The sequence below is a fragment of the Grus americana genome, chromosome 7, assembly GCF_028858705.1.
Source record: "Grus americana isolate bGruAme1 chromosome 7, bGruAme1.mat, whole genome shotgun sequence".
NCBI classification, from domain to species: domain Eukaryota; kingdom Metazoa; phylum Chordata; class Aves; order Gruiformes; family Gruidae; genus Grus; species Grus americana.
The window spans coordinates 15,665,613-15,692,452 of NC_072858.1; the positions used below are offsets into that span (position 1 = coordinate 15,665,613).

At 40.9% G+C, this 26,840-nt stretch overlaps 1 protein-coding gene across 1 annotated transcript; it reads right to left on the reverse strand.

Moving 5' to 3' along the window:
- Positions 1–48: 48 nt before the first annotated feature.
- OGA (O-GlcNAcase) lies at positions 49–25,089 on the reverse strand. Its single transcript, XM_054831550.1, has 16 exons — positions 24,543–25,089; positions 20,729–20,780; positions 20,291–20,388; positions 18,960–19,090; positions 18,102–18,273; positions 16,980–17,078; positions 16,517–16,801; positions 15,834–15,992; positions 14,201–14,811; positions 13,647–13,821; positions 10,022–10,107; positions 9,049–9,153; positions 7,552–7,637; positions 6,383–6,575; positions 3,126–3,285; positions 49–2,340 (listed from the first exon to the last, which is right to left on the reverse strand). Exons 1-16 carry the CDS (start codon positions 24,727–24,729, stop codon positions 2,204–2,206), a joined length of 2,736 nt encoding a protein of 911 aa, XP_054687525.1. The 5' UTR covers positions 24,730–25,089; the 3' UTR covers positions 49–2,203.
- Positions 25,090–26,840: the final 1,751 nt, after the last annotated feature.

Below are 26,840 nucleotides of genomic sequence, written 5' to 3' on the forward strand. Positions count from 1 at the left end.
CACTGCTGAACCGCTTCTGGCTCTGAAACCTCATACACAAAATACGCATTTCTTATTTACATTCACTTCTCAATTTTTATTCTATTTCTCGCATGGTCTTCAAATACAGTTTTACAGGTCGTTTTTTTCTGCTACAGTTACTGTTGATCTAAAAACAGATTAATGAAAGTGGCATTCCAACCTTAATGAAAATTCATAACCATGAAAGATATGTCAACGTATCACTTTACAATCCTAGAATGATGGTATTGGCCTGACATTCCATAGGCTTATACAATTAACTTCTATAATAGTAACAAAGTCATAGGAAGAGAAAATGTGGCAACTCCTTAAAAGCCAAGAAATAAGGCCACGAGCATCCTATGCTGTAATGTTATGCATCCAGCTAAAATAAGTTGACTCTGGTATCCATGAAGAAACAAAACTCTCCCACCTGATGAACCAAGGTATCAGCTACTCAACATGCACTCAAAGCTGTATAAAAACTAGTGGCATTCAGCTCTGACTTACATGAAATCCCATAGCACAACACCGTACCTCTCTCTAAAAATGAAATGAACTTGTTTCAACTTAAATACTTCGCTACCGCATTAAAAAATTGTTCACATTCTGCAAAGGAAAAAAACCAAACAAACCCCATCCTGCATGTGACTGCACCAGAAGGCCAAGCACAGCATCTCTTTACAGGTCGCAGACAACATTACTGCAGTCTTAATGCCATTCATTACAGGTTGCCTAACTTCTATGTAGCTGGAGGCTTGTAAAAGGAACTGAACTTCCTTGCACACCACTGAAAAAAACCCCAGGAAAATGAAAAAGGAAGATAAGACAGCTGATGGCAGCAGGTGAAAGAAGCAAGGTACTGCAAGGTGTATACCATTGGCCAATTACATATCTGGGACACTGGGACTTGTGTGAAATACCAGTTTCATAAATGATGCAACTACCTCACTACCAGATCCCATACCACGTTGATTCCATCCCACAGCCAAACATGCCAGACCTGGGTAAAAACATTAAACTCTTGGAACATTTAAAAGTAGGTAACCATTCAAATAATTTGTAAAAATGTGCTTACTGTGGCATTTCTTATAGAAAAGTTTTTTGATACAAATGTGCAGGACTTAAGACCCTGATTTAATCAAACTAGTACGAACAGGCTTTGAAACATGGTGACTGTTCCAAGGACAAGTCCCAGCTGTGGGCCAGCTCTCTCCCTCTCACTGTCTTTCATCCACAATCCCGTGCAAACGTTACCAAAATTAATGTGTTCAGCAGACCACCCTGTGAATTGCTGTTTCAGTCCCAGGAGAATGATGATAACCTCAAGCAGCAAGACAAACTGCTGTCTGAAGGAAGGATCGTTTGGGATCTGAACCCCTTACCCAAGATGGTCAGTTTCTAGCCCTGGATATGAAGCACAATAAGAAAGGTCAGTGCTGAAGACAGATTCGTTCTCTGTTGTGGTTTTAGGTTATTCAAAAGTGCCATCTTGGACCTATACCATTTCACTTTTCAAAAGAAAAAGTTACAAAAACCGGTAAACAAAAAGTTAGTCAGCATACCGCTAAGTTTATATACACTGAAATTTACAAGTTTGTCATTAAGTGACTTCTGCCACAGACCACTGCACATTTGTCCCTAACAAAGCACAAAGCTTGAACCAATGGTCGTTAGAAGTGACAACGGGTCATTGCTTTATCAACAAGCATAAAGATAGTAAAAAATAGAACTGTAGCTACTTATCTTTAAATTTGCTGATTGACACAAGCAATCCCTCCCATTTCTGCAACTTCCAGTTGCACTTCCTGCTCTATGACAGAAAAAAACCCCCTGCATCTTTATAGATACTTCTGACAGAGATCACTTTGCTGTTGACACATGAATGCAGAGAACTGTCGTCAGGCACAGCGCCGATTGAGAGGGATTCCTCTGAGAAGCTATAGCCCATGCAAGATTCCTTGGCACTTCACACAGGACCAGGAGAGGACAAGGTTTCTCTTTGTTAAAACAGTGTTTTCAGCAGCATTATCCTCTTTCAACAAATTACAGTTTGAATGTGTGATGGGTGATTTTCGCATAGCCCCTTCTACCAAGCTGGCTTATTGCTGGCTTTGTGCAGCTAGACCATATGAAGATCCCCACCACTACCTGCCCGGCTGTTAAGGGACTACAGTACTGGAACAGTTTGCTCTTAAGCACTTCACAGGCTTCTTCCAAGGATAACAACATCCTTTGGAAATCCTTCCATTTTAGCAATTTCAAAACAACCCAGCTTGCTGTAAAATTCCAGGATTCTTTTATCGTCTGGTCTCACTTCACAAAAAGCCCCACGGGAGCCTGAAGAAGGAAGAGAGAAACAAAACATTGAGGAGAAGAGTTATTGTAAAAAGCACAGACATCAAATATTACTAGAGTTTCCACCTATTTTAACATTTAAACCCACACTGAAACCACTGATCCAATTCCATATGGAGCACAGTGCCCAAAAGAGAGCAGATTCATGGCAACATAGCTGACCATTCCCTTAAGGGGCTGCATGTTGCAGATGTCTTGTCAGTCTAAAAAAAACATCTCCCTTCTGCAGACCTTTCATTTCACAGAAAAGCATCCTGAAACTCTGATGTTGGCTCAGAAAATAGCACTAGAAGCAGGCACGAAATCACACAAAGGAACTGTGAACCTCAGGTGCGCAGTGAGGCGGACAGCCAAGTACTTCCCCGTATTGAAAGTTTTGGTAATTACCCACCAGTGCACACCGCCACACATACGAAAAAGCATCATTACCAATGCCAGCAGGGGAAATATAAACATTTGTGCGTTGTTCAAGATGTAAAAATGTGTTCTCTTATTGCCAAATTGCTCCCTCAGTTCTTTCTATTTTCTAATTTGCAGGATAATGGCTAAAGTGAAAAAGCTACGTTTTACTGAAGACAGCAGCAGAAGTTAGCTATCTGAAAGCTTTTATAATTATTTACCTAAATCCAGCGTGCCGGCTATGGCAGGAATCAAATACGTCAGGCTGACATGCAAATACGATAATGTTAATATAACATCCTCAAGTTTGCCTTGCACCCTAGAACCAACAATTAGGAAACAAGGACTTTTGAGTGCAAGAAGCTTACCATTAGCCTTTAGAGAAGAGAGCAGGCAGGCCATCATACTTTTGGCCACACTCGGATCTGTCACTTTTTTGTGGATATCGATCTTTATCAATGATGGGAAGTTGGCAAGAAATGATTCTGGCAATACTTCTTGCTCTTCATGGAAGCTTAGCATTATTTTCTGAAAAGAATATGGGAAGCAGGCATTTAATTGCAATCCAGCTTTTCATTTTCATTCATGTTTATTAAGGGAGTCTGCTCTGCTCACAGAGTATACCTCCAAATCAGCATGCTTTTCAACCACACCTCTGATGGTCACTTTGTTCCTTACCTGCTGAATCGCTCTCTGTACTCCAGATAAAAAGGCAGACTACAGAAGATTTGACTGCCAAAGGAGGAATGCAAGACTCCTTGTGTGACTTCTCAGTGACCCACACTTCAAGTGAGAAAAAGCGTAAGCCAACTCCTAACAGTTTGTGCACAGGTATTCCTTTTCTTTGCATTTTACATGGGCAGTTTTAGCACTAAGTGTCCTAACTGTCCACATGTATTCTTTGGTTCACAGCAGCCTGGAGACATCTCATGTCCATGCAATCACCTTAGACTACTTGCCCCAAAGACAAATTTTGTCTCTAGCTTGAAATAAGCCTTGTGGATGACTAAATGTTGTTGATCACTAAAGACTACTGCAATCACCCAGGAAGGTCTTTGGGCATGTGACATCAGACGTTAACTTCACGCAGCTCATGGGAATGGAACAATCAAGTGAGGTAATGCAGAAGTAGACAAAGCCAAATCTGAAATATACTGAAGTCATTCCCCCTGCTGGTTACTGAATTTTAAAACCTTTAGGGAGCACTGGCTCTAAGTAAACAAGCCACCTAACTTCATTTCTTGTATAACTGAAAGTCACTACCATAACAACCCAAACTAGGACTTCATCACACAAGAAACCATAACATTAGCAACCCCCACATTTTTTTTCAGGTCAAATTTAAATGTAACCCCCTCAAATTTTGAGCTGCCATCTCCCAGACTCTTGCAGGGAAAGTCTCTGTTCAAAGTTACTACTTCAGACCTGTTGAGCTACTTTAGGTTCAGAACTACGCCTGCTCCTCTGGGCTTTTCTTTATCACAGCTGCAATAGACACAATCACACAGAAACTGTTCAAAGCTAGCCATGCTGGCTTCAAGAACCAAGGCAAAGGTGATACCTGTTTCCTCCAACCACAGAGGTGCTACAAGAGGTAAAACAGGTTATCAAGGAGTAGGGTACAGGTGGGGCTATGAAGCAGTTAGTGAGATGATGCATTCATCTCTTGTGATCAATAACAACTCATCTCAAGAAAATCAAATACCAGATAAACTTCCCTGACAGGAACCCAGATAAAACTGCAAGACAAGCTCCCAACAGTATGACACAAGTCAGAGGACTGGATTTTTCTTTTGTGAAGCACAAGATTTCATTTACCTCATGAAGTCTGGGACTCAAGACGTATTTAAGTAAACTAGAAAACAATTGAACTGTATCAGAAGTCAACGGTTTGAATCAAATGATCTAGACCATACGGACCGGAAGCTTTTCAAACCAAAGTGGAGACTGAGATTATCAAGAGGTAAGAAGTCTGTAATGGAAACAAAATGAATCCCATTCTGTGAGAAAACTTTTCCCTGTGTAATCTTCAATGACAATGGCTTTTAAGCAACTACTGAATATTCTCTACGTTCCTTTATAGTGTCAAAAGGCTAAACGGATAAAATCCCACAGCATCTATCTCAACAGCAAAGTACCAAGAGCTCCTCTATACTCCCGGAAACATCCCTCAAGCCCACAGTCTCAAGAAACAGACTTTTTCTGAGATATTGTACAAGCAGCAGAAATCCTGGGGCAAGGTACCAACAGCAAAAAATGTTCTTAAACATCTCAATAGAAAAAGCTAGTTTATCACTACAAAATACCTCTGCTTCCTCTCTGAAGTTTGGCTTTAAACTTCTGGAAATCAAGGCCCCTTGTCCCTTACTGTACCTATTATAGCCTTGCCATGCTTAGTTTCCGATATCTTTATATGCATTAGCTTTGCTTCAGAATCTGAATGTACATATACAGTTGAAAGCACAACACTGTGCAAATGGAGAAGAATCAAGTCATAAAACCTATAGACTGCAGAATAGCGGTAGTCCTTCTAGTCACACCTACCCCAGAACACTGGTATTTGCTGCAAGGCACTTTTTTTTTTTTTTTTTTTTAAATGTACTTCACTTTTCCCCCAAACATGCCTATAAGTAGTGGCCATTTTCACAACAGGGTGACAAACATTTCATTCCATTTCCAGGAAGCTTTGCTTTGCTTGTTTGAAGGCCTGTGCTCTCAGAGTCATGACCTCATTTAAGACTTTGACAAAGTCCTAGCCAAATAAAGCAAGGGCACACTGCCATGCATGCAATTTTTGCTCTGCCCTTACCAGCTGGGGATTCCCTCAGGAGGCCCACCAGTCTGACATCAGCCATTGTACTCAGACAGCCTGTTGGAGAATATTTTCCGGAAAGTATTCTTTCCCTCTTCAGAGGGAAAGAAAAAGGCTAAGAAGTGGTGTTTCTGGGCCTGCTTCTACTACAGCTTTGTCCACATCTTCCACTTGCAAGTGTGGATCAGCACCTCTTACTTACCATTAAATGTATTGCCTTCCTTGACAAGAATGCATCAGTTAGAACTTTTCACTATTTCTGACAGTTCAGTGACATCATTTTTCTAATTTCTTCCAAAAACAATTCAAGATATTGATTTTTAGCACTTGCTCAAGGTAAAATGTTATTTTGCACCATTTACAGCTGTCACACTCTACATATAGCTCATGGATTTTAACATCAAAACCAAGTGCTCTTTAATTTGTTTTCCATACTTAAACTGATGAGACTATCAGGGGTTAGCCTTACCTGCAGCACAAGGAAACTAATATCTCATTCTGCAGGAGAACACAGCAGAAGCGATCTTTTATTTTCGAAAACATAATTTTCTCTAGATTAAGGTGGCTTACATTTACTGCATTGATTACTACTAAAGTATACCTCATGGGTGTATTACAACACAGCTCTATCTGACTGGCAGTGAATAATTTTACTGTCACCTTCTAAGATATAAGATGTTGTGCTAATCAAAGACTTCAGAAAGGTACAAAAACTGAATTACACAGAAGCTCAAAATGTAAAAGAAAAAACAAAGACCTGCTTTGGAAAGAAAGAGTTCAGCATATGTTTCTGATCTCATGGGTTATACCAACCTCTGCCTCAGACAGCTCCTTGTCACTATTTGGTTTAGTATATTTTTCTTGCATGAAAGGGATCCAAGACATTTTGCATTTTTTAATGAAAGGAGTCACATCAACCGTTCCCAAAGCATAGCCGCATATGCCATCCTCATCTTCTAAGACGAAGCAGTAATCCAGGCTGAGGGTGAGTAGACCTCCTACTAACCTGCAGAAAAAAGTGTTCAAATTCAGTCAAAAGAAGGTCACTTTGAACAAGTACACTCATCAGGTATTCTGGAGGAGACCCTAGGGTCATCCAAAGATGTGACAGAGTTCTCCAGTCATGGAATTAGTTCCTGCAAAGCATTAACAGACTGATCAGCTGTCAAAAACTCAGCTATGAGCAACATTTGCATCTCAGGATCCCACAATTTAATTCTATACACACTGCTCTTCTGACTCACTAGAAACACATACTTCCTTCATCCTTTGCCCTCAGTTTCTCTGCTGCCATTACCTCCTTGTTCTTCCATCTTCTCTTTTGGGTATTTTTTTATATCAGTTACACGCCGTTTCTTAACCATCTTCCTGGCACTCAGAGCAGCCTCTTTACAAACTTTTATCTAAATTAAACACTCGAGACAAAATAAAAATACACTCAAAGTAGCTAATGGTTTGTTTTGTTTGTTTTTTTTTTAACTTCATCTCACTTGTCATTGCTTACTCTTTTTAAAAGTAGGTACAGGTACTTCATAATATTTATTTCAGAAAAAACTCAAGGCAGTTGGCTGGGAGATTGATCCTCAAAAAAATTCAGTTATCTGAAGAATTACACTAGGTTGGAAAAAAAATACCAGAGGGCAACCTCAGACTATGAACACTCTCATGATATACTTTCCAAAATCTGAAATAATAGGATACTATGATGCACAGGTTTCATAACACAGAGGAGGTTTCAGCTAAGTCTTTTTTCTAACAGGTCACAACAGGTGACAAAAGCATAAACTGAGACATAACTGTTAATGGTATCTTTAAGAAACCAAACTCCCAATTTCCTGAGACCTACAGAGGGCACTTTTTTTTTTTTTAAATCAAATGCTCTTTACATTCTTCACACACACACTTTAAAAAATTCAAATTAAATACAGTGTCAGGACTTCATCTTTCAGAACATCTGTAGGTCATTCATTCCCGATACATACTTGTCTCCAATTAAATCTGGTAAACTATGGAAGGGTTGATCAGCTCCATCGGCATACATTTCTCTGCAGATCTTATATACAGAAGCCTAAGAGGAGAGAAGAGATGATTTCAAGTCATCAGTCGCGTTCAAAAGCTAACAACTTTGTTTTAGAGAGATTTCTTTAACAGCTCCACTGTAAATTAGTACTGACAGGCATTTAAGTTACAAAGAACAATAATACCCATATATGAGAAAAGATTTTGCTCCCTCCAAAGTTACAGTTGCCCATCAAAAACATTGCGGTTAAATTAAATGGCTGGAAGGAAAGGCTGGAGGTCAACCTCCTGCACATTGTAACAGGACAAGATTAATTCCAGGGCTAGTTACCAAACACTCAGTGAAGATCAATATCCTTGCTACATAGTCCCTTTCCAAAACCTCAAATTTCAAGTGCAACAATGTAACTACTCACATCCTGACTTCCTGCATGTTAAAAGATTTGCAGCTGAATCTCTTTAAAGAGTAAACTTGTATCACTCATACTTTAAGAAACTACACTTTTCAACAAAAAGGCTTTGCATTTGACATGTCTCCAGCCTCCTTTCATAAAAAGGGAACTCCTCCTCTGAAAAAAAATATTCTTTATGACTGCATGTTTAGCTGCATCACCAATTGTTTAGGTGGCTTAGAAACACTGCCTACAAAGGAACAAATCAGCTTAGGTACAGTCCTGCACTAAGGTATGGGAAAGGCTGCACAGGGCAGAGCCTAAAACTAGCAGGAAAAAGACATGCCCTGTCTGGCTGGCCTCAAAGTCAGGATTCATTTGAGCTGCTGCAAACTCAACCTAAATATTTATGTTTCAAAAGGAAGTATGTTTCATCTCAATGTGGCTACAAATGTAAAGTTCAAGCTACTTTAATCCTTACATTTTTTAAACTGCATCCCAAAATTCCTGGTTTCGAAGTATTAAATACTCCAAAGCAGATTTGACAACAGTCCTTTCAAAACCAGACCAAAAAGTTTACAACTACATTAAACTAGTAAGAATGGCTGAAATATCATCACATTTTACAACTACATTTGAGATACGATATCAACATTCTGCCCATACAGCTCTGAGAATACCAGCAGTTACCTCAATAATTACTGAGTGAACAGGTATACATGCTCCCACCTAAGGTTAAGCCATTGCATGTGGTCCCACTGCAACAATTCTTCTTCCAGCAGCAAATAATTTTAACTTGCCTTTCAGAAACCAGGAAGGCACTCAGATTTAAAAAGGTAGTGGAATGGGAGACTGGGAATCAAGATGTGGGTATATCTGTACTGTTGCCAGCACACTGCTGAACCATAGGCCAGTTGCTTAACCTCAGTTGTCCTGTGATCTGTGCCTTGTGCAAGATACTGGGACATCTGTTTCATTAGGGAAAGAAGGGACTCAGCAGTAACCAGTATTGCCACAAAAGAAAACGCATCACTAACAACAACAGTGACAAGTGTCAAAAGCAGTTACCTCATCTTTAGGAAAGTAGGGTCTTATGGTGTACACTTTGGAAGTGGGTGTTAATGGCGGTGGTTGAAAAAAGAGGTCATTTGCTCCATCAATAGGCAGCAAACGCTGTGAAAACAAAATATTTAATATGACTGTATGAACAGCAAAACCCATCACACTTGGGTGTGCACTGCAGACTCCCAAATTAACATTTGCTACTTGCAGGCACCCCAGAAGAAGGTGGGGTTGGTATGCTTTACAAATGCAAAGTCCTTATTTGAATAGAAAATATCCAATTGGTGTTTTAAAATATGCAATTGAAACAGCACATTAAGAGTCTGTTAATCTTATCTGCTTTAAAAATACTTTTTACCAATCATATCTACTCTCTCTCTGTATAAGAACATAGAATGTCAGGAGGAAAGGTTTGGTCTGAAGAGGGTTAACTGGCCAGAGGAGACGCTTTATCCCAAAAGCAATGCGCTGATTCAATTTGCTGCGCGCAGAGCACCTGTGAGGGGGGAAAAGTATAGCGCCTGAAAAATCCATGAACAAATTTGAACATGGTATAAACAGCGATTTAAGAACATTTGCCAATTGAAATCTTTGCACCAAAGCGCATTACAGCTTTATTTAGAGAGGAACCAAAATTTGGATGACTATCTCTTTTGCTCATGGAATTCCCATTGGCAGACAAGCATGCGCGCATTGTGCAATTGCGGGCGCAGATAAAAATGCTGTGCGACCTGCAAAGAAACAATGTGAAATGTACAACTAAAGCCGCTGCGCTTCGCATGCGCGTGGGACAGGCAGCATCTCCTTGAGAAATTACTGTAGAAAGGGGAGGAAAATTATTTTAAACCAAGCTGTAAGGCTAATGGGCTTTGGACCAGAAAGCCTTCGGCAGACCAATCCTTCCAGACCTCTGATGTGCAACAAAAGGTTTCTCATAAAACAAAGAAAATGTCATTCAGTTGTGAAGTCATATTGATACCTGGAACTCTCCTGCTAGACCACCTCTAAAGGCCCAGGGTTCTTGGTCTCCACTTAAGAACTGTGCTGAAGATTGACTACGACACCCTGTTGAGATCAGATCCAAGCGGAGAATGTTACGAGAAGGGGGATTTCCTGGGTGTCTAACATGTCCAAAAAGCTAACACACACTTGTGGAAAAAACTCTCTAACTGAGCTAGAATCCAGGGCTGGGGGGGAGGCTGTAATAATGTATAATTAATAAAGATTTTGTGCTTGCGCACTAATTGTGGTATTCCAAATTTTTGATTACCTATAACAGACTAGTCTAAGAACAGGTGAGGTGATTCAGCTAACACACCTCATCGAGACCAGAAGGCACAAGAATGGTGCCATGCACAATTACATAAGCTTCCCAGACATTTTGTACATTCTTTTTTTGTATATTTGTGGCAGAAACATCCACTTCATCTATGAAAAATGACATCTTTTAGCTACGTGGCTCTATAGCTATTGTAAATTTTAGATCAAACAAATGCCATTATCACAGCCCCTTGAAAAAAAATGGACCTTTCTGAAGTCACATTTTAGTCATGATTGTTTCTAATCTTGTCAGAAAACTAGGACTGGCAACATATGCAAACAGTCTGGAGTAGTTCAGGCAGCCAGGACAGTTATATGAAACAGTATTCTTGCAAGAGATTACGCAGGTTTACGTTATCCAGGCTGTACCTTCACAATGCTGCTGGCATGTTTAAAAAGATAAGTAGTGTTAACTGGAATTAACTCACAATTTAACTACTACACCCTGATGGACACAGATAATACTAGCTTTGCTTTTCAGCATCTTGATTTTTTTCCTCCTCAAGCATATCATATGCACCAGGTTTCCCGCTGATCAACCAGCCACAGCAGGCCCATTGAAGTGCTCAGCTTTAGTTTATGCTTGCTTTAGAAAGGAAACTGTCATTAGCTGTTTAACTTTAAATTCTGCTCTGCCAGCAATACACCACAGCCTTCAACAACTAACATAAATGACAACTCTGTAAAGAAAAAAAAAAACAAACACCCAAAAAACCGTGGTATCTGGAGTAGAGATTTCAATTACCCGCCTAGTTTTCTGACAAGATGAGCAGCGCAAATACTCTTTTCCTTTTGTGGACAGCAATCTACCTCCTGTTCAAGTAACAGTCTCAGATCAGTACAGACAAGTATGTTGTGCTAGTCAGAGAGTCCCAAAGTGTGCCAAGTTTGACATTTATGAGAGTTTAGGGATATAGATTAAATACAAACTACGTTAAGTATGGTAAATTTCAGAAATGATCCAACCATCAGAATTTGAATTTGGTCTGTCACCCACATTTTAGAATGCTCATGTAAAAAGATACCCTTCATAAGGAGGTTTAGTCAATAACTTGGAAGACAGTATCTGTCTGTCCTTTGAGACTACAACTTAACTAGCACTTCCAATTATTAAAGAGCTGCGTGAATGAAGAGCTGTATAAATGAAAAACATAGTTAATGCCTTAGTCGCTGCGCAAATGTGACTTCAGTTCATGCCTATTGCACATCTAATCTATCTGAGCTGCCTCACAGACAAAACCTTTCCATTTTAATTAATTAATGACGACGCGCTGTGAACATCTGGCGCTGTCCATCCAATAGCAGTAGAAACTTGTGCTGAGGATTCTCCCATCTGTACACAATGGGGAAGAAGACAATAGAAGTCATTAGTAATCCATAGTACTGTACAGCCACACTAATTTAAGGGACTGAATGCTAGCTGGACTTGGGAGGAGACGTGAAGAAAGCGAACATTCAGTGGACCATTGAGCACACCATTGTAAAAACTAATTTGTTTGGATTCATAATGTACTTAGCTTTATATAATGATGCACTTTATCAGAGACCTTTGCTCTATATGTATTTACATTAGTGATAAAATGCAAGCTGAAGACAAAAGCATCGCCTCTCACAGAAGCACTTTTAGTAAAAGAGTATTAAACTGTCAAAAACCTCTTTAAAATAAATTTTTAAGCTATCCAATACCAGTTTGAGTACCGGAACAGAACAGTGCCAAAGTTAACAGAGGTAGTATTTACAGAGTTGGCTTCTAATATGAACTATTCCAAATATTTGATGCATTTAAAGACTTGAACCCAACTTTATAGTGACAATGAAAACTGAAGACCATTTCAGCTGATATCAGTAGGTAGTTGATAATTCTGAAATGCAGTCCTAAGTTGGGTCCTGAATGTTTAGATTACAAGAATCACTGTTCTCTTTCTAGAGTTTTGGCCTGGAGTTTTAAACAGATTAAGCTATCAAAAAGAGAGTATTCTTGCTGGCTAAAGGTCAACATACAGCAAGAATAGTAAAGTTGGGAGAGTTGTGTCACACTGGTCTTAAAAATGCATGAACTAAAGCTTTTAAACAGCACTAGGCTGTTAACGTACTACAATGCTGCTGAGTTTTCCTCCCAAGCTAGTTTTCTTCTCTGTACTTTGCAGAAGGCAGTCTTAAAAGCTCTTCATCAACCATACATATAGGGATCAGATATTTAATAAGCACAAAACACAGGAAGTTGTTCAGCATGGACTGACTTGATGACTTAACAGGTCTTCTCTGTCCCTGCTTAAATCTGCCAGTATTTAAGAGTATCATTCAAAGACAATCCAAACACTAGGACTAGACCAAGGTTGTGTAATGGTTAACCACTGTGAGGTTTGTGACAGCTACAGGAAGTGTGACATGAGATCATCAGCTTTGCTGCCTGCTGTGTATGTCAAGCAAGTCCACAGCATATTCCTTACAGTTGGATTGAAACCTGAAAGTGAAATGAGGTCACTAGAATTACCCAGGCCATGCTGGTGCTATCTGCCAACTTGGAATCCCCCAAAAAATCTTTCAGGGAAAAAAAAAAAAAAGAAAAAAAAAACAAAAAAGCCACACATTAAGAAAAAAAAAAGAAAAAAGAAAAAACTGTTTCAAGATCAGTTTAAGTCTCAGACTAAATCTGTCTAGAGACCTCAACAATTTCCACCCATTACCAAAAAATAAATTTAAAAAAAAAAAAAAACAATTTTGAAAGTGTTTAAAGGAAATTATATTGCACCAGAATAGCCTTACGCTAAAGCTCGCATGCGCACAGGGCTGGGAGGATCGGCTTCCTCTTGGCCATGCCCATTGAAAGGTCGCTTCTGCAATTGTTCTGTTGAAGACAGCAATAATGTTATCAAGACAGAGCAAGCAGCAGATGGCTGATGTGGTCACATTTCGTAGTGTCATTTCCAATCATACACCAGGGTATCCAAGGACTTACATGGCATAGTCCAGTGTGCATTCAGTCAAGAGTAAGTTAAAGTCAACACTTACGTGTCAGCTGAGATTCAAGTTTCATTAGCCCAAGAAGAAAATCAAGGTCTCCAATCTTAAGCATCCAGCAGACTTCACTTATCATACCAAAGCAAATTCACAGCAAGCATTGCTTCAGATAGTGAGACAGGAAAACCTTTAAAACAGGGTCAGACTAGACCCCATGTCCAAGAAAACACATTTGCCTAACACTTTGTTTTCCCCGTGGGCTAATTAAAAACAAAAAAAAAAAATACACTATCTGGGATTATAATGGCTCCCAATGCACCTACCTAACCACTGCACAAAAGATTTCACCATTGACATAATACTCTTGATATCCCAGACGTAGGAGTACATGTCATAAAGTATTGTCCTGTTGGCACAATTGGAGAGGCGAGTGAACATCCCCATCACCAAGCTGCACATCTCTTCAAACTTGGCTGCTCGGTTACGCCATTCTTCTATCTACGAACGGAGGCAAAAGATCCACAAGATCAAACAGAGCCTTCTAGAGAGGAGAGGTATTCTAAATATGGAGGAAGACTATACAATTCATGACTTCATTTTACCAGCATGGACTACCACACCACACATGACTCATAGGTATTCTCTAAGGCTGTTAGAAGTGAGGCCAGTACACGGATCACTGGTCAAATGCAGACACCAGTCTGCCTTCATAGACACATGGCACTAAACCAGTAGATTCCACTAGAGGAATGAAAGTTACTGTGACCTGTGGTTAGTTACACACTTCAGCTTTTAGGAAGCGGAACATCAATCTCTGTTACAGGCAACATTGCTCAGGATTTTGACTTAAAAGGAGAGAAACAAGATTCACACTCACTTTTTCAGCATCCTTTCCTTTGCAATTAACACTGACAACACTGCTATTTGCTCTGAGCCATTGGAATTCTCTCAGCATCTGTGCACCTTTGGGCCCATGTTCATAAGGAAGGTAAAACAAGTCAGCGAGAAGCTGCAAGTCCTCTAAAGTCACTGGTTCTACCGTGTAGAGAGGCTTTTCATTTGGCCCGGGCACAAACTGTTCTTTGTTAATTTGCTCATCAGTCTGCATAGGGGCAATGTCACTACCAGAGTCTTCCTGCATAGACATCTCTGGGGACTTTGATTCAGCTATGCTCTCCTTATCGGTATCCATTGGCTTCAACTCCTCTGCCATCTTGGCTTCAGCAATATCTGTCAGTATCTGATTAGCATTCTTGTCTGTGTCATCTTGTTTTTCCACCACCATGTCCATTGGTTCCTCGTCAGATTGCTTCTTCTCTTCCTCCTTTACCAAGGCCGGTGACTCGCTGCTCAGCGCTGCCCCCTGACTCATGATGGGTTCCTGGTAAACTGTGGTAACCACAGTTGCTGCATTCAAAGAGGATGGTGCCACCAGAGGCCCTACATCCCCTACAGTAGTTTTGGCACCACTGTGGGCCACTTGCCTACCTGAGAATAAGAAAAAACAAGTTTAGAGATTTCAGTATCTGCCAACTAATATTCAAATCAGCAACTTTTGCAAATCATGGATGAGTCTGTTGCCACAACTCCCTTTCGGTACTTTGTTTACTTTTTATCATTGTAATTCTAATTACCGACTTTGTCTTTTGGCAAGTTTCCCCTCCACATAACCAATAAGCAAAGATAAGATGGGGAAAAAGCGTAAAATTTATGTGGTGTCAGCAGCATTTCTGACTATGCCATCACAATAAAAAGCTCTCAAAGCTAAATTTTCTCCCTCTGCATCAACTGACTTGTTAAAGTTTTACTTAGATATAGAGTACATTTCAAAATAAAAGGACCAATACTTAAATATTTCAACTGCAAAAGCGTCTTTAAACTAGGGAAAACGGAGATATTCAAAACCTGACTGGACATGGTCTTGGGCAACCTGCTCTGAACTCACCCTGCTTGAACAAGGTGGTTAGGCTAGGAGTTCTCAAGAGGTCCCTTCCAAGCTAAACTATTCTGTGAAAGTGGAGGAAGGTTACACCTTAACTACTACTCTTCACCCAATGTTTTTGCTGCAGCTGAGTTTTAGAACCCAGAAAAATAAAGCCATCTTAAAACAACTGGAAGACATGGACTCTTCTGGGGCAGAACTAGTGTTCACAATAATCTAACACCCACTTCAAAAAAAGACTATTCTTCCTATTGTCTCAGGTCCCATGGAAGTCTAGTAACAACTGGGACTAGCAAGATCCAGACTCTTTGCTGTCTTGTATCAGAAGCACCAAAGGATCATATGTCAAGGTTTCTTCTGCTGATTAGTCAGGGCACTACAGGCACACTGCAGAATCTCAAGCATTCTTCTTTATTAAGGTTTCCCCAATTAGTAAGGGGGAAAGTACTTCCAAATGAAAAGTATACAAATTATCAGGATCTGTAAAATGGTTTTAATCTAAATGCAAGTACTGAACATTTAACCCCATTTTTCAGCTAAGCCCAGAACAATATGAAATCAAACTCACTGCTGTATTGCTGAGGTACCCCAAATTCCTGCAACCACTCTGTTAAGGCCAACTTCAGGGCCATTTGTGGGCTGTAGAGAACATCTGTTTCAATATCTTCATCACTCCCCTCATTTTCCAGTTTAATCTGGATAGAAACTGTACTGTCTTCAGTATCAGCTACAGACACAAGTTTTAAAAAGTTATCATGCAAGTTTCATTTAAAATAAAAAAAGTCACATTAGACAAGGCATTCAACAGCCTTCACAAAGAAGGACAAAGCATTACATCCTAATTAGACAAAATGGAAAACTATGGTCACCATCACTATCAACACAGAAAAAATATGCAGAAACCAGACATTCTGGCATTCAGTTTCTCTTTTGATCTGCTTCTATTACAATGAAATCAAATCCATGGACACTAATGTCAAATTTGGGCATTAAAATTGCTTGTTGAGAGTGCTTTTTATACAACCACATACACCTCTCAAGAAATTCTCTGATTCTTCAGGAAGTCAATAAAACAATCTAGATGCTCGTTATCTTTCAGGCAACTATTTAATTTTGGGATATAAAATGCGAGGTGATCTTAGAAAGAAAAAGGTGAGGAAAGGCTAGAATCATTAAAAAAATAAAGATAAAAATCAGTATAACTTATATGGTTAAGCATAGGATCCGGGGCAAACAGTTACACATACTTACTCATCACCACATCTTTTCTCACTCCATTCATGTTAGACTTGTACCACGTTGCAAGTGTGTGAATAGCAACATAATTGGCTTCAAATTCACAGTTTGGATTGGTCAGAACTCCCTTTAGTCGAGGGATGAGCTCAGTTGACCGACCTTTGTAAGGCCCAAGAAAAAGCCTCTTTTGATCATAATCATTAGCATGAATGTTATCCCAGATAACTGGTGCTCTCCTGATGATCTTAGAAACTTCTTCGATGGACTCTACTGGAATGTCTTTGGATACAACTTTCGGACCTAAGAGGGAAACAGGATAATCAGAGGGCTTTGCATATACTTGAAGATTCACTCCCCAAGAAGTTCACAGTTTATTTTACTGAATACTTATGAGAAATCATTCTTAACATCAACAACAAATAAAAAAAAAACCCACCAAAACAACCCCAAACACCCCAACCAAACACACAATTTTTACCTGTCCATAACACCTCAATGCCAGGGAGCAGCTTTTCTCCTACGGTCCGTAAATATGGTGACTGGGCAACATTTGGATAACAGAAAGTTCCACAGTACTCTGCACAGGAAAAGAGAATGTCACCATTAGTAGAAGGATGCGCACATGTGTCAACATACCCAACTGTCCCACGAACACATTGAGAGAATACTACCACCTGAGAAGAGAAACATCTACAAAATTAATCAATAGAGACCCAAAAATCTAAAGTAAAAATAAAAAGGACATTATGAATGATACTTAGGATAAAGATCAGAAAGGAAAGGTAGAGAATTTATTTTAAATTGCACAAATGTCAAAATTATGAAAAAATTAATAGTCTATAAATAGAAAGGCATATTACAGCAAAAACATGTGCAAGAGAAGTAGAAACCCTAAGACTGATTATGACGTGCTAATACCTGAAAATATCAGAACGTATGTCTCTCCAGTTAAAGAGGAGGTCTGCAACAGAACCAAACTACTACAGCATAAGGGGATAAACAAATTAACAGTGATGATAACATTGCTACTGAATTGAATTTTCCATGCTACAATCCACACCACTGAACATAGTGATTCTCTCTCCCTTACAATATTCTTACAGGTATTAGAGGAAGCTTGCAATTTAAAAAAAGCAATGATTGGACCTGAGTGCAAGTCATTTTTTAATAAATCAAACAACTCAGTGACTGGTTAAGAGAAGGTAACCTTATTAAAGACAGGTACCAACGACAGAAGTGAGCACAGACTGTGCTGTACCTCTACTTTAAGAAAATTCAAAGAAACTAACAGCTAGCCAGATCAAGAAGCAAAAAGATTTTGGTACAAGTCAAACAGAAGTCTTCCTTTAACCTGATTTTCAGTTCAAACTTCTCAAACCATTCTGTCAAGCTGCCTTCTTTGCTTGGCATTAAGCCTTTCAGAGATGCATAGATTTGGCAAAACCTCTGCATATATTTGAATTACTAGAACCTTTCTTTATAAGTCGATTTATTCAAACAACCCCAAAATACTCCTTAAATATTAAACCAGCTTTTCAAAACAAGTAAGATAACAGGGCCCCTCCTTTAAGGCTGAACTAAATGAATCATCTCATTTTACCTGTAGGACAGAAAAGGAATGTGTCTGGTTCTCCTAGATATTGATAAATTTCATTTGTGATCGAGACTTGAGCATGAGCAAAGGAACTGAAAACTTCTTTGTCTGCTGCACACATGTTGTGATCGATATCATCAAAGAGCAATGCAAAAGATCTGCAGCCAAACTGGGAAACCTAATACAAGAAACAAGAGCAAAAGTTTTGATTTTTTTAAATTATTTTTATTTCTTTTTTAAAAATAAAACTGTAGAATTTTTAAAAGGAAAAGCTACAGGAATGGGGGAGAGAAGGTAGGGGTGGCAAGACAGACTTTGGCATTTATTCACAATGAATATCTATCTCTGACCTACTGCTCTGCTCTTCTCAAAGATTAGACCTCTAAAGACCTGCAATCTGTTCCAGTTTTAACAGTCCAAAGCTGATCTCACTGGACAGACAGCTGGGAAAAAAGCTAACTCTGTAATAGCTTTTGAACAAGAGAGCAAAGTCAATTATGAGAACAAAGATGTGTATGTCAGGTCTGCCTCCGAAGGCATTTATTCTGGATGAGAGTTCTTGCTTTAGAAATGCATCTTGGCTTCAAGGCCCTAAAATACTCTGAAGACAAGCTCCCAAGAACAACCTTCAGAACCCAATACAAGACTTTTTTTTTTTTTTTTTTTTTTTCAAAATCTAGATGACCACTGTCCACTTCTGCAATGCAACCTGAACACATCGACTTAAATAGTTTGTGTGCCTCTGAACAAACACTAACATTGAAAACATTAAAGCAGCTAGTGAAAAGCTGCAAGATTGAGCAGGGTACTGAAGTTTTCAAATTAAGTAGCACTGCAACTGTGGTAAGCTTGTGTCACACTTACCTGGTCCAGCTTGCGTTTCAATGTGGATACCTCTTTAGGATTGGAGAAAGTGATGTCAAGTCCAGGTGAGATTGCATAGATGAACTCTATTTCATGTTCTCGTGCAGCTGATATTAGAGTCATTAGCTGCTCTGGAAATCAAATTAAAATATTTTAGAAGGAATCAACAGTTAAAACAATAGTGTCAGACATCATTATAAGTAAATTATAAAATGCAGATGCCTCTGCTATCATAATTAAAAAAAAATGTAACAATTTGCTGGAATTTCTTAAAACTAACACGGCAAAGAGCACCAAATTATTTGGAAGAGTTCTCAGAAATTATGCCAAGAGGAATATAAAACAACTGTCCTTGTATTGTTATTTTCCATGTTAAAATTTTTAAAAGATTTTAAAAATTCTCTTTATCTCAATGTTGTAAGACAAATGTGGATGTAGTCTGTTTTTACAGTATGCACACCAACAGTCCCAGAATTATTACTCACTTTTTCCACTTTTGTCACACATACTAAAAGACAATTGAATGTAGTAATACCACCCTGAATGACACCGATTCACATACTATTCATATGACTGAAGCTCGGGGGACATGAAAAAGGGCTTTTTTTTAACCTCATTGTACAGATGTAGCTGCTTTAAGAAACAAACTTCAAATTTAATCTTCCCTACAATGAATAAAGAGAATTATTTTTAGAATATTTAATAATCTTCATTGTTATGGGCAATTATCTTGCAGTATCCTTTAGATTACATTTCTGCAGTGATTCAAAGTGGCTTCCAAGAAGGATTAGTTAATTTCAAGCGAGTATCATTTTTCCCCTCACCCCAGGAAAATGATAATCCTCACAGGCTAATAAAACACCATAGATCCCATAAATGCCAGAGGTGCATAAAAAGCCTCACACCGGCTTAAACAAGTCTTTTATGTTCTGACTAAATAGTCAGAAGCTGCTTTTCTGAATGGTACTCTTTTCATTGAGACAATCTTTTTTTCTTTTCTGTAGCAAATATTTTCCACTTCAAAATCTGGCTCTTGAACATCTGAGCCATAGGAATAATTCTGAGCAACCTTTCCCTGGAAAAAAGTAAATCTCATAAGACAAAGCCTTAAAAGCAGCTTTAGAAATCATTTGTAGAGTTATAGTTAAAAGAAGTATTTAGCGGAGCTTTGGTACAAACAGGGATTTACGTCTGCAGGGTATTAAGAACAGGTCTGCACTCCCCTTTGGAAATGGCTACTGTGATTAAACACACACAAGCATAGGTAGTAATGACCGATTCATTCGAAAGTCTATTTATAGAAAACACAGAGGGGAAATAAAGGCAATTACCCGCTTCCTCCACAGAGTACATTTCTCGCCAGAACATCCTGTGCTTGTAGTCATCCTTTGGAGCATACAGGTATGTATTTAGTCCCCACTTCTGAAGTCTATAAACATAAGAAAAAATTCTTCATTGGGAGAACAGTCTACAAATTCAGGAATTCTATGTTTTATTTGATCTAATTCTTTTAATTGATCTAATTTATTTTTTTCTTCATTGAACACTGTGTTATACTATTAAGTCACAATAACTTATGCACAACTGGACCAATATAATTGGACCAATTTGGTTTAGGCAAGATGGGAAGGTGAATATGAGCCCCCAAGAGTATCAATATTAGGCAGAATGCTGTTCCGGATTAGAACAGAAATTCTTTTCAGGCTTAAGTGGAAGATTATGATTATATTGCAATGGAATGTGCTACAGTAAGAGGAAGCATGACTTGCCTTCTAAAAAGTTCTTTCCTCTGCTCCATAACCCAAGGTCTTCCATAAAATCCTATGGGAAACAAGATTGAAATTATCCAGTTAGATGTTAGATTATGGCTGCTCCATGAAACATTATATTACAACCCACCGTTTTCTTCTTCTTTCACTACATTCATTAAAAAGCTTCCCAAACCAGAAAGGAAAAAGTAAAATAATCTAGTTAGACAGCATTAGGAAAGTGTAATAACTTAAACTGATCTAAATTTAAAATGCAATTATAACTTATTTAATTTCTTATGATCTAAGGTTTTATTCTGGCCACTGAAGCAATTAATTTTTAGAATCCAAACTGCATTCCTGAGCCTATGACCTTGACAAGTCAGAGCCACATTATTGTAAGAGCAGACTGAACAGTTATAACCTAATTAAACTATCACTCCAGACACCTACAAAATAGATTTGATTGTAATGTGAACACTGAAGACATTTGAAAACGTTTACCAGCTCAAAAATACTTAGCTGGTGGCACAGATTAGAACACTAAATACACACACGGAGTATATAAATACATACTGGGGTAGATGATATGTAATTTAAAAAAATGCACAACTGAGTCAACGAAATGCTTAGGATTTTGCTCCTTTTATTCAGTTTAATAGGCTCCTTGTCAAAATTAATTTGCAAGTTGATATCTTACTTTTCAATTCCCACATCTCTACAAGCTAAGACTATGCCTTTGAATATACACTATTCTAAAATCACTTGTGTAGATGCTTTTATATGATTATTCAAAGTCATGGAATTCCACAGAAATTTTAACTGCTTCTCATTTTAAATCTAATCCTTCCATTCTAGAAACATAATACTTTAAAAAGCACTTTCAATGCACTCTTAGTCAAGTAAATTAAGTTAGACCTATGTGCAAACAGTTCAACCACAAGTGGGCACTTCAAAACAATGCATGCACTGCCAAGCTGAAGCTAAGACCAGAGATTAAAATAACACTGAAATTTAATAAGCTCTTCTTTTCAAACAGCACGGCCACTCAGTGATGAATGATGCTCCTAATACACAAAGCTTACAAGTCCCCACAGAACACCAGTTCAAAAGGTAGACAATATCTTCATTTCCAGAGCTATTCACCATTGTAAATCTGTAAATATTTGGTCTCACGGAGGTCAAAAACACCCTCCTACCACCTTTCAAAACTCAAAACTGATGCAACTGAAGCATTTTCTATATATTAACAAGTATTTCAGTTACCTGTTAAGTGAACAATGCTCTTTTAAGAAGCTTAATGCAGGCTCAAGTTTTAAGAACTAGTGTCTCAAAGAGTCATCTTAGACTAACTGGCACCACGAAGTGGCAAAGCTGAGTAACTACTAATCCTCACAAACTGCAAAGTGACAGAGGACAGTTAAACAGAGGAACAAATAAGAGAGCAGTTGCAAGGCATGAAAATCTCTGTTTATTTCACCCAGAACAAATTTCTCATTTTCCCTAGCATTATTTAATTCTGACTGATACTGCCCTGAGGAAGCTCAACAACCCACAAAAGGAATGAAAAACTCTGATACCTAACGAATACCACCCAATGTCTCTTAACTTGTTCAGAACACTTTTGCTTTAGCTATTATACTACTGTTTCACATCTACTAGCCTAAAGCAGAGCAGGGGCCTACTATAAAAAAAATAAAATAATCAGATAACAAAAATTAATTAAATAAGACTGAAGAGAACATATAATCTGAAGTGATACTTTTCCATCTGTCACCACATTTCTTAGATTATTAATGTCACCAGGGGATGACAATTCTTGGATCTTTCTGTCAAACTAAAGATCAACCTGGTTTCATATTACTCACTCAAGACTGTGTGTCAGGTTAATATAAAGTCAACAGATCATGCCAAATACTTCATCCCAGTCACCACGCTCTTCATCACTAAAAGTCAGGATATCCTGGAGGCAGAGCACTAGAGCTTTGCATCTAGTACCCTCTTAAATCTTATTACTCCCCAAACAAGTGAATTTGGTATCTGTCATAAACTTCTCACATTCTTAGAGTAGACATCCAGTATTTTCACCCAGTATTTAGCCAATCCACCCCCTCTTTTCTACAAAAGATCCAAACTCTCCATCTCATTGCTTTAATCTCACCATACCTCTAGTCTGTTAACCACTGTACTACGGTTAAGTATTTATCTACGCTTCTGAAGTTAATCCCCGTTTTTCTCTTACCCCTATAATTCTCCTGAGTGACTAAGGAGACATGTTTTCACCACCCACTATCGTTTACCTCATTCAACCCGTTGGTGGTGGTGGTGTTGTGGGGTTTTTTGCTGTTTGTTTTTAAACACTCCCCTATTCCTTTTTTTTCCTGTACGCATATTAATGTTAGACTGGTAACTCCTAACTAGTGTGAAGACTGCTTCATTGGGCAGAGGCCATTTTCTTGCTTTGTTTTATGCACAGTACAGACAAGAACATCTGCACCAAAATATATGCAGAGGAGATCAACAATGTAACTAAGATGACAAGAAATACTATTATGGTATATGCAGTGGTTCCCATATAAACATGGATGAACAGGAGATCCATGGTTAAGGTGTACTGGCAGAAACGTGAGAAAACATACTGTTACGATCTGTATTTCTGTTCACTGTTACCTGTCTCCAAAGCCTTCAGTTTAGCATCTATCCTCACAGTATTAACAAAGACAAGACATCTCTTTCCATGCTGACTGTATTATAGCCCTAGTAAGTGCTAAAGAAATAAAGGCACTAACTGGGCCTAGTGCACTTCACACAGTGACATCTGCAGAAGCCAAATGTTTTTTCTTTTTAAGATATGAACAAAAGGCATTCTCCAAGCAATGCAGATACTGAATTTGATAAACTGTTTCCCTCTCCATTATATCTGTTAATCATTTTGTTCTCCTACTGGAGATTCATTATAGGTACAAAAATAATAGCAGTCTACAGGAATTTAGAACAATTCCAAACCAACTATTATGTTGGGAATAAACCATTTTTCTTATTGGCTTTCAACCATCTATCTTAACTGACCTGTCAGAAATGCAGATAAACTCTGTAGTTACTGAGAAAGCAAAAGAGAGTCCCTTTATTCTGCAGCTTCTGCAACAATTTAAACCTTTTAATGCTGCAACTATGCTAAAAGACAGAAGAGGACTATTCTACAGCTCAATTAAAATGGTAAGCTACAACACTTTAGTGAACAGGGAGCATTTAACATTAATTCCAGAACAGATGTGTATGGAATCACCTATTCCCTACCCAAGAAACTGAATCTGAGCCTCTAGCGCTCAGGATGAGCATGTACAGCTGGGATAATCGCAGCTCTTCTCTCTCTCTCTTTCTCTCTCCCCTACCTCCCCCTTTAGACACGTACTAGCAAGCGAGTCACAGCACTGCCTCAGCCTCCATGAGGAATCATGGGCCCGTTGGGGGTGCCAGGCCTGCCCTCACCTCGCCGAACAGCTGCCACCGAAGGGCACTCCCTGCTAGCGAATAGCTTCCATCACAAGCCCTAGGGGCAGTAGCCCCGCCCGGGAGCCACGGCTCCTCCCCACCCCCAGCCCTCTCTAGCTGAGGGCGCCCCGGCCAAGAACCGCGCACCACCTCGCTCTCAGAGCGGTCTCCTCCGGGTGTCGCACTGGATCGGGGGAGGAGACGGGAAACAGCCACGCCAGCTGGGATCAGTGCCCTCCCCCTGGTCTCCCGCGGATACCGACGCCCCCAAATACCCCCCACCCCGTCCTCCCACACCTCCCGTCTCCCCGGGATATCGGACACCCCCTCCAAGAGCTCTTACCTTCGACGACTCCGCAGAGGAAGCGGCGGGAGCCCAGCGCGGTCTCTGTCTCGGTGTCGGTTTCCTCACCCCCCGGGACCGGCCCCACGGCGGCGCCCGGCGGCTCTAAGGGAGCGCCGGGCCCTCCGGCCGGGTTGGGGCTGCCTTGGGGCTCCTCCAGCGCCGCCTGCCCCTCCTTCTGCACCATCCTACCGCCCGCCGCCAGGACCCCCGCTCGCTGGGCCGGGCCGAGCCGAGCCAACCCGAGTCCCTCCTTTCCCCTCTCCACAACCCCTTTGTCTGCGCCGCTCCGGGCCGCCGCTGCTTCCTGTTTACGGGGCCCTGCGCCTGCGCGGGGAACTGGCCCCAACCGGTCCGCACCGCTCTGCCCGCAGCCGCCCCGCTCGGAGACGCGCAGCGGGACAGCCAGGGAAGCTGCTGTCTCCACAGGAAGGAACGAAGCGGGCCGCCACGGCCTAACGGCCCCCCCCGCGCCGCGCTGCCGGGACCGCACCACTCGAGCGGGAACAACGGACTGACAAGGAGTTACCTCAGGGAACGGGCGGGGGGGGGGGAACTGCCCACGGCGCATGCGCGGAACGCGGAAGGGCGCGCATTGCGCATGCCTGAGAGACTGGGGGGAGGGGCGAGCCCGCGGCTGCCCAGGGCGCCTGCGCAGAGAGCTAGTGCGTGCCCGCAGCGCATGCGCGAGAGGCCCCGGGGAACGGGAGAGGCGGCAGTAGGGCAATGCGCAGGTGCGGGGTGGGGGAGGGCGCATGCGCTGTGGGCTTTGTGTAGGGAAGCGGTGCCGGGGGAGGGGGGGGGAGGCTGGATGGGTGGGAAATGAAGTGTTTACTTCGGCTCTGCGCATGTGCCTCGGAGGGGCAGCGCGTGGAAGCCGCGCGGGCGGGAATACGAGCGCGCCTGCACAGAACGGAAGCGCTGTCACTCGCGCGGTGGCTGCGCGTGCTCCCTTGAGCCGTGACCTACTTCTGTCGACGTCGCCGTGGCCCCGCAAGCTAAGCAGGGTCCGCTGGGACTGTGGCGCGGATGGGAGACCGCGCCGCAGGTCGGAAGGGGGCCACGGGTGGGGTGCAAAGGGAAAAGACCCTACATGGAGCTGCTCCCTCCTGGCACAGCCCAGCTGGTGTTACGCCTGCAGATGTTTCCACGCCTGGAAGGGGCTATGAGGATGCTGAAGGACGGGGCTGCAAAGCTGAGATCATCTCAGTAAATCAGAGAAGGGGCCTGACATCAGATGGCATCTCTCCAGGGGAAGCTCCAGCCACATGGGACCATGTGGGGCTGGGAGCAACAGACCCCCAGAGCATGACTCAGAGACCACAGGGCAATGACCTCATCCGGTGATGACCTCCTATGAAGTTATAGACAGAGGCCAGTGAGGTAATCCTTCCAGCCCACCCAGCACAGGTGAGGCCACAGCTGGAACCAGCAAACAAGAAAACAGTGAGCAAAAAGCTGCTGGAAACCCCAGCTTGTGAGGAGGGGCTGGAGAAAGCCTGCAGACACCATGTCAGCCACATCTGGTTTCAACCAAAACTGAACAAAATTAATGAAAACTGATGAAAAACATCCCCTGCTGATTTGGACACTGTTCACCCCACCCAGCTGTCCTGTTTTCAGCTAGGATAGAGGTAATTTTCATAAGAAGCTGGGAGGGGACACAGCCAGGACAGCTGACCCAAACTAGCCAAAGGGATAGTTGATACCATATGATGTCACGCTCAGTATATAAGGCAGGGGAGCTAGCCAGGGAGGAGAAATCACTGCTCAGGGACAGGCTGAGCACTGGATTCTAGGCAGTGAGCAAATTGCATTCTGTAGCACCTGCTTTGTATATTATTTTATTAGCGTTGTTATTTTCCTCTTCCTTTGCTGTCCTATTAGACTGTCCTTATCCCACCCCATGAGTTCTACCTTTTTCTTCCAATTCTCCGCCCCATCCCACCAAAGGGGAGGAAGGAGCGAGCAAGCAGCCACATGGTACTTAGTTGCTGACCGGTGCTAACCCACACCACCAGCTCACTCAGTTTTCCCAGACCCCTCCCTTGCATTTTTGAAGTCTGTTTCTTGCTCTTTGAGCTTATTTCCACTGATGATATTTTGGCATGATGAGAAACCCAAGACAGCTGCATTTCTGGCTCCATTTATACCCATGCTCAGGAAGCTGCAGCAAAGATCCTGGCCAAGGAGCATCTCTAGTTACCATCATGTCCAATCCAAAGCTTTCAAAGAACAAAAATAGCAATTGTACTGCTACCCTAAATAGTAACTAGCTAAATTGTATTAATACACAAC

Coding starts and splice junctions, on each gene's coding strand:
- OGA (XM_054831550.1), bottom strand. CDS start 24,729: ATGGTGCAGAAGGAGGGGCAGGCGGCGCTGGAGGAGCCCCAAGGCAGC. Junction 20,389..20,728: donor AGGAAAGAACTTTTTAGAAG/GCAAGTCATGCT, acceptor TTATGTTTATAG/ACTTCAGAAGTGGGGACTAA. Junction 6,576..7,551: donor CCAGATTTAATTGGAGACAA/GTATGTATCGGG, acceptor TTTTTTCTGCAG/GTTAGTAGGAGGTCTACTCA.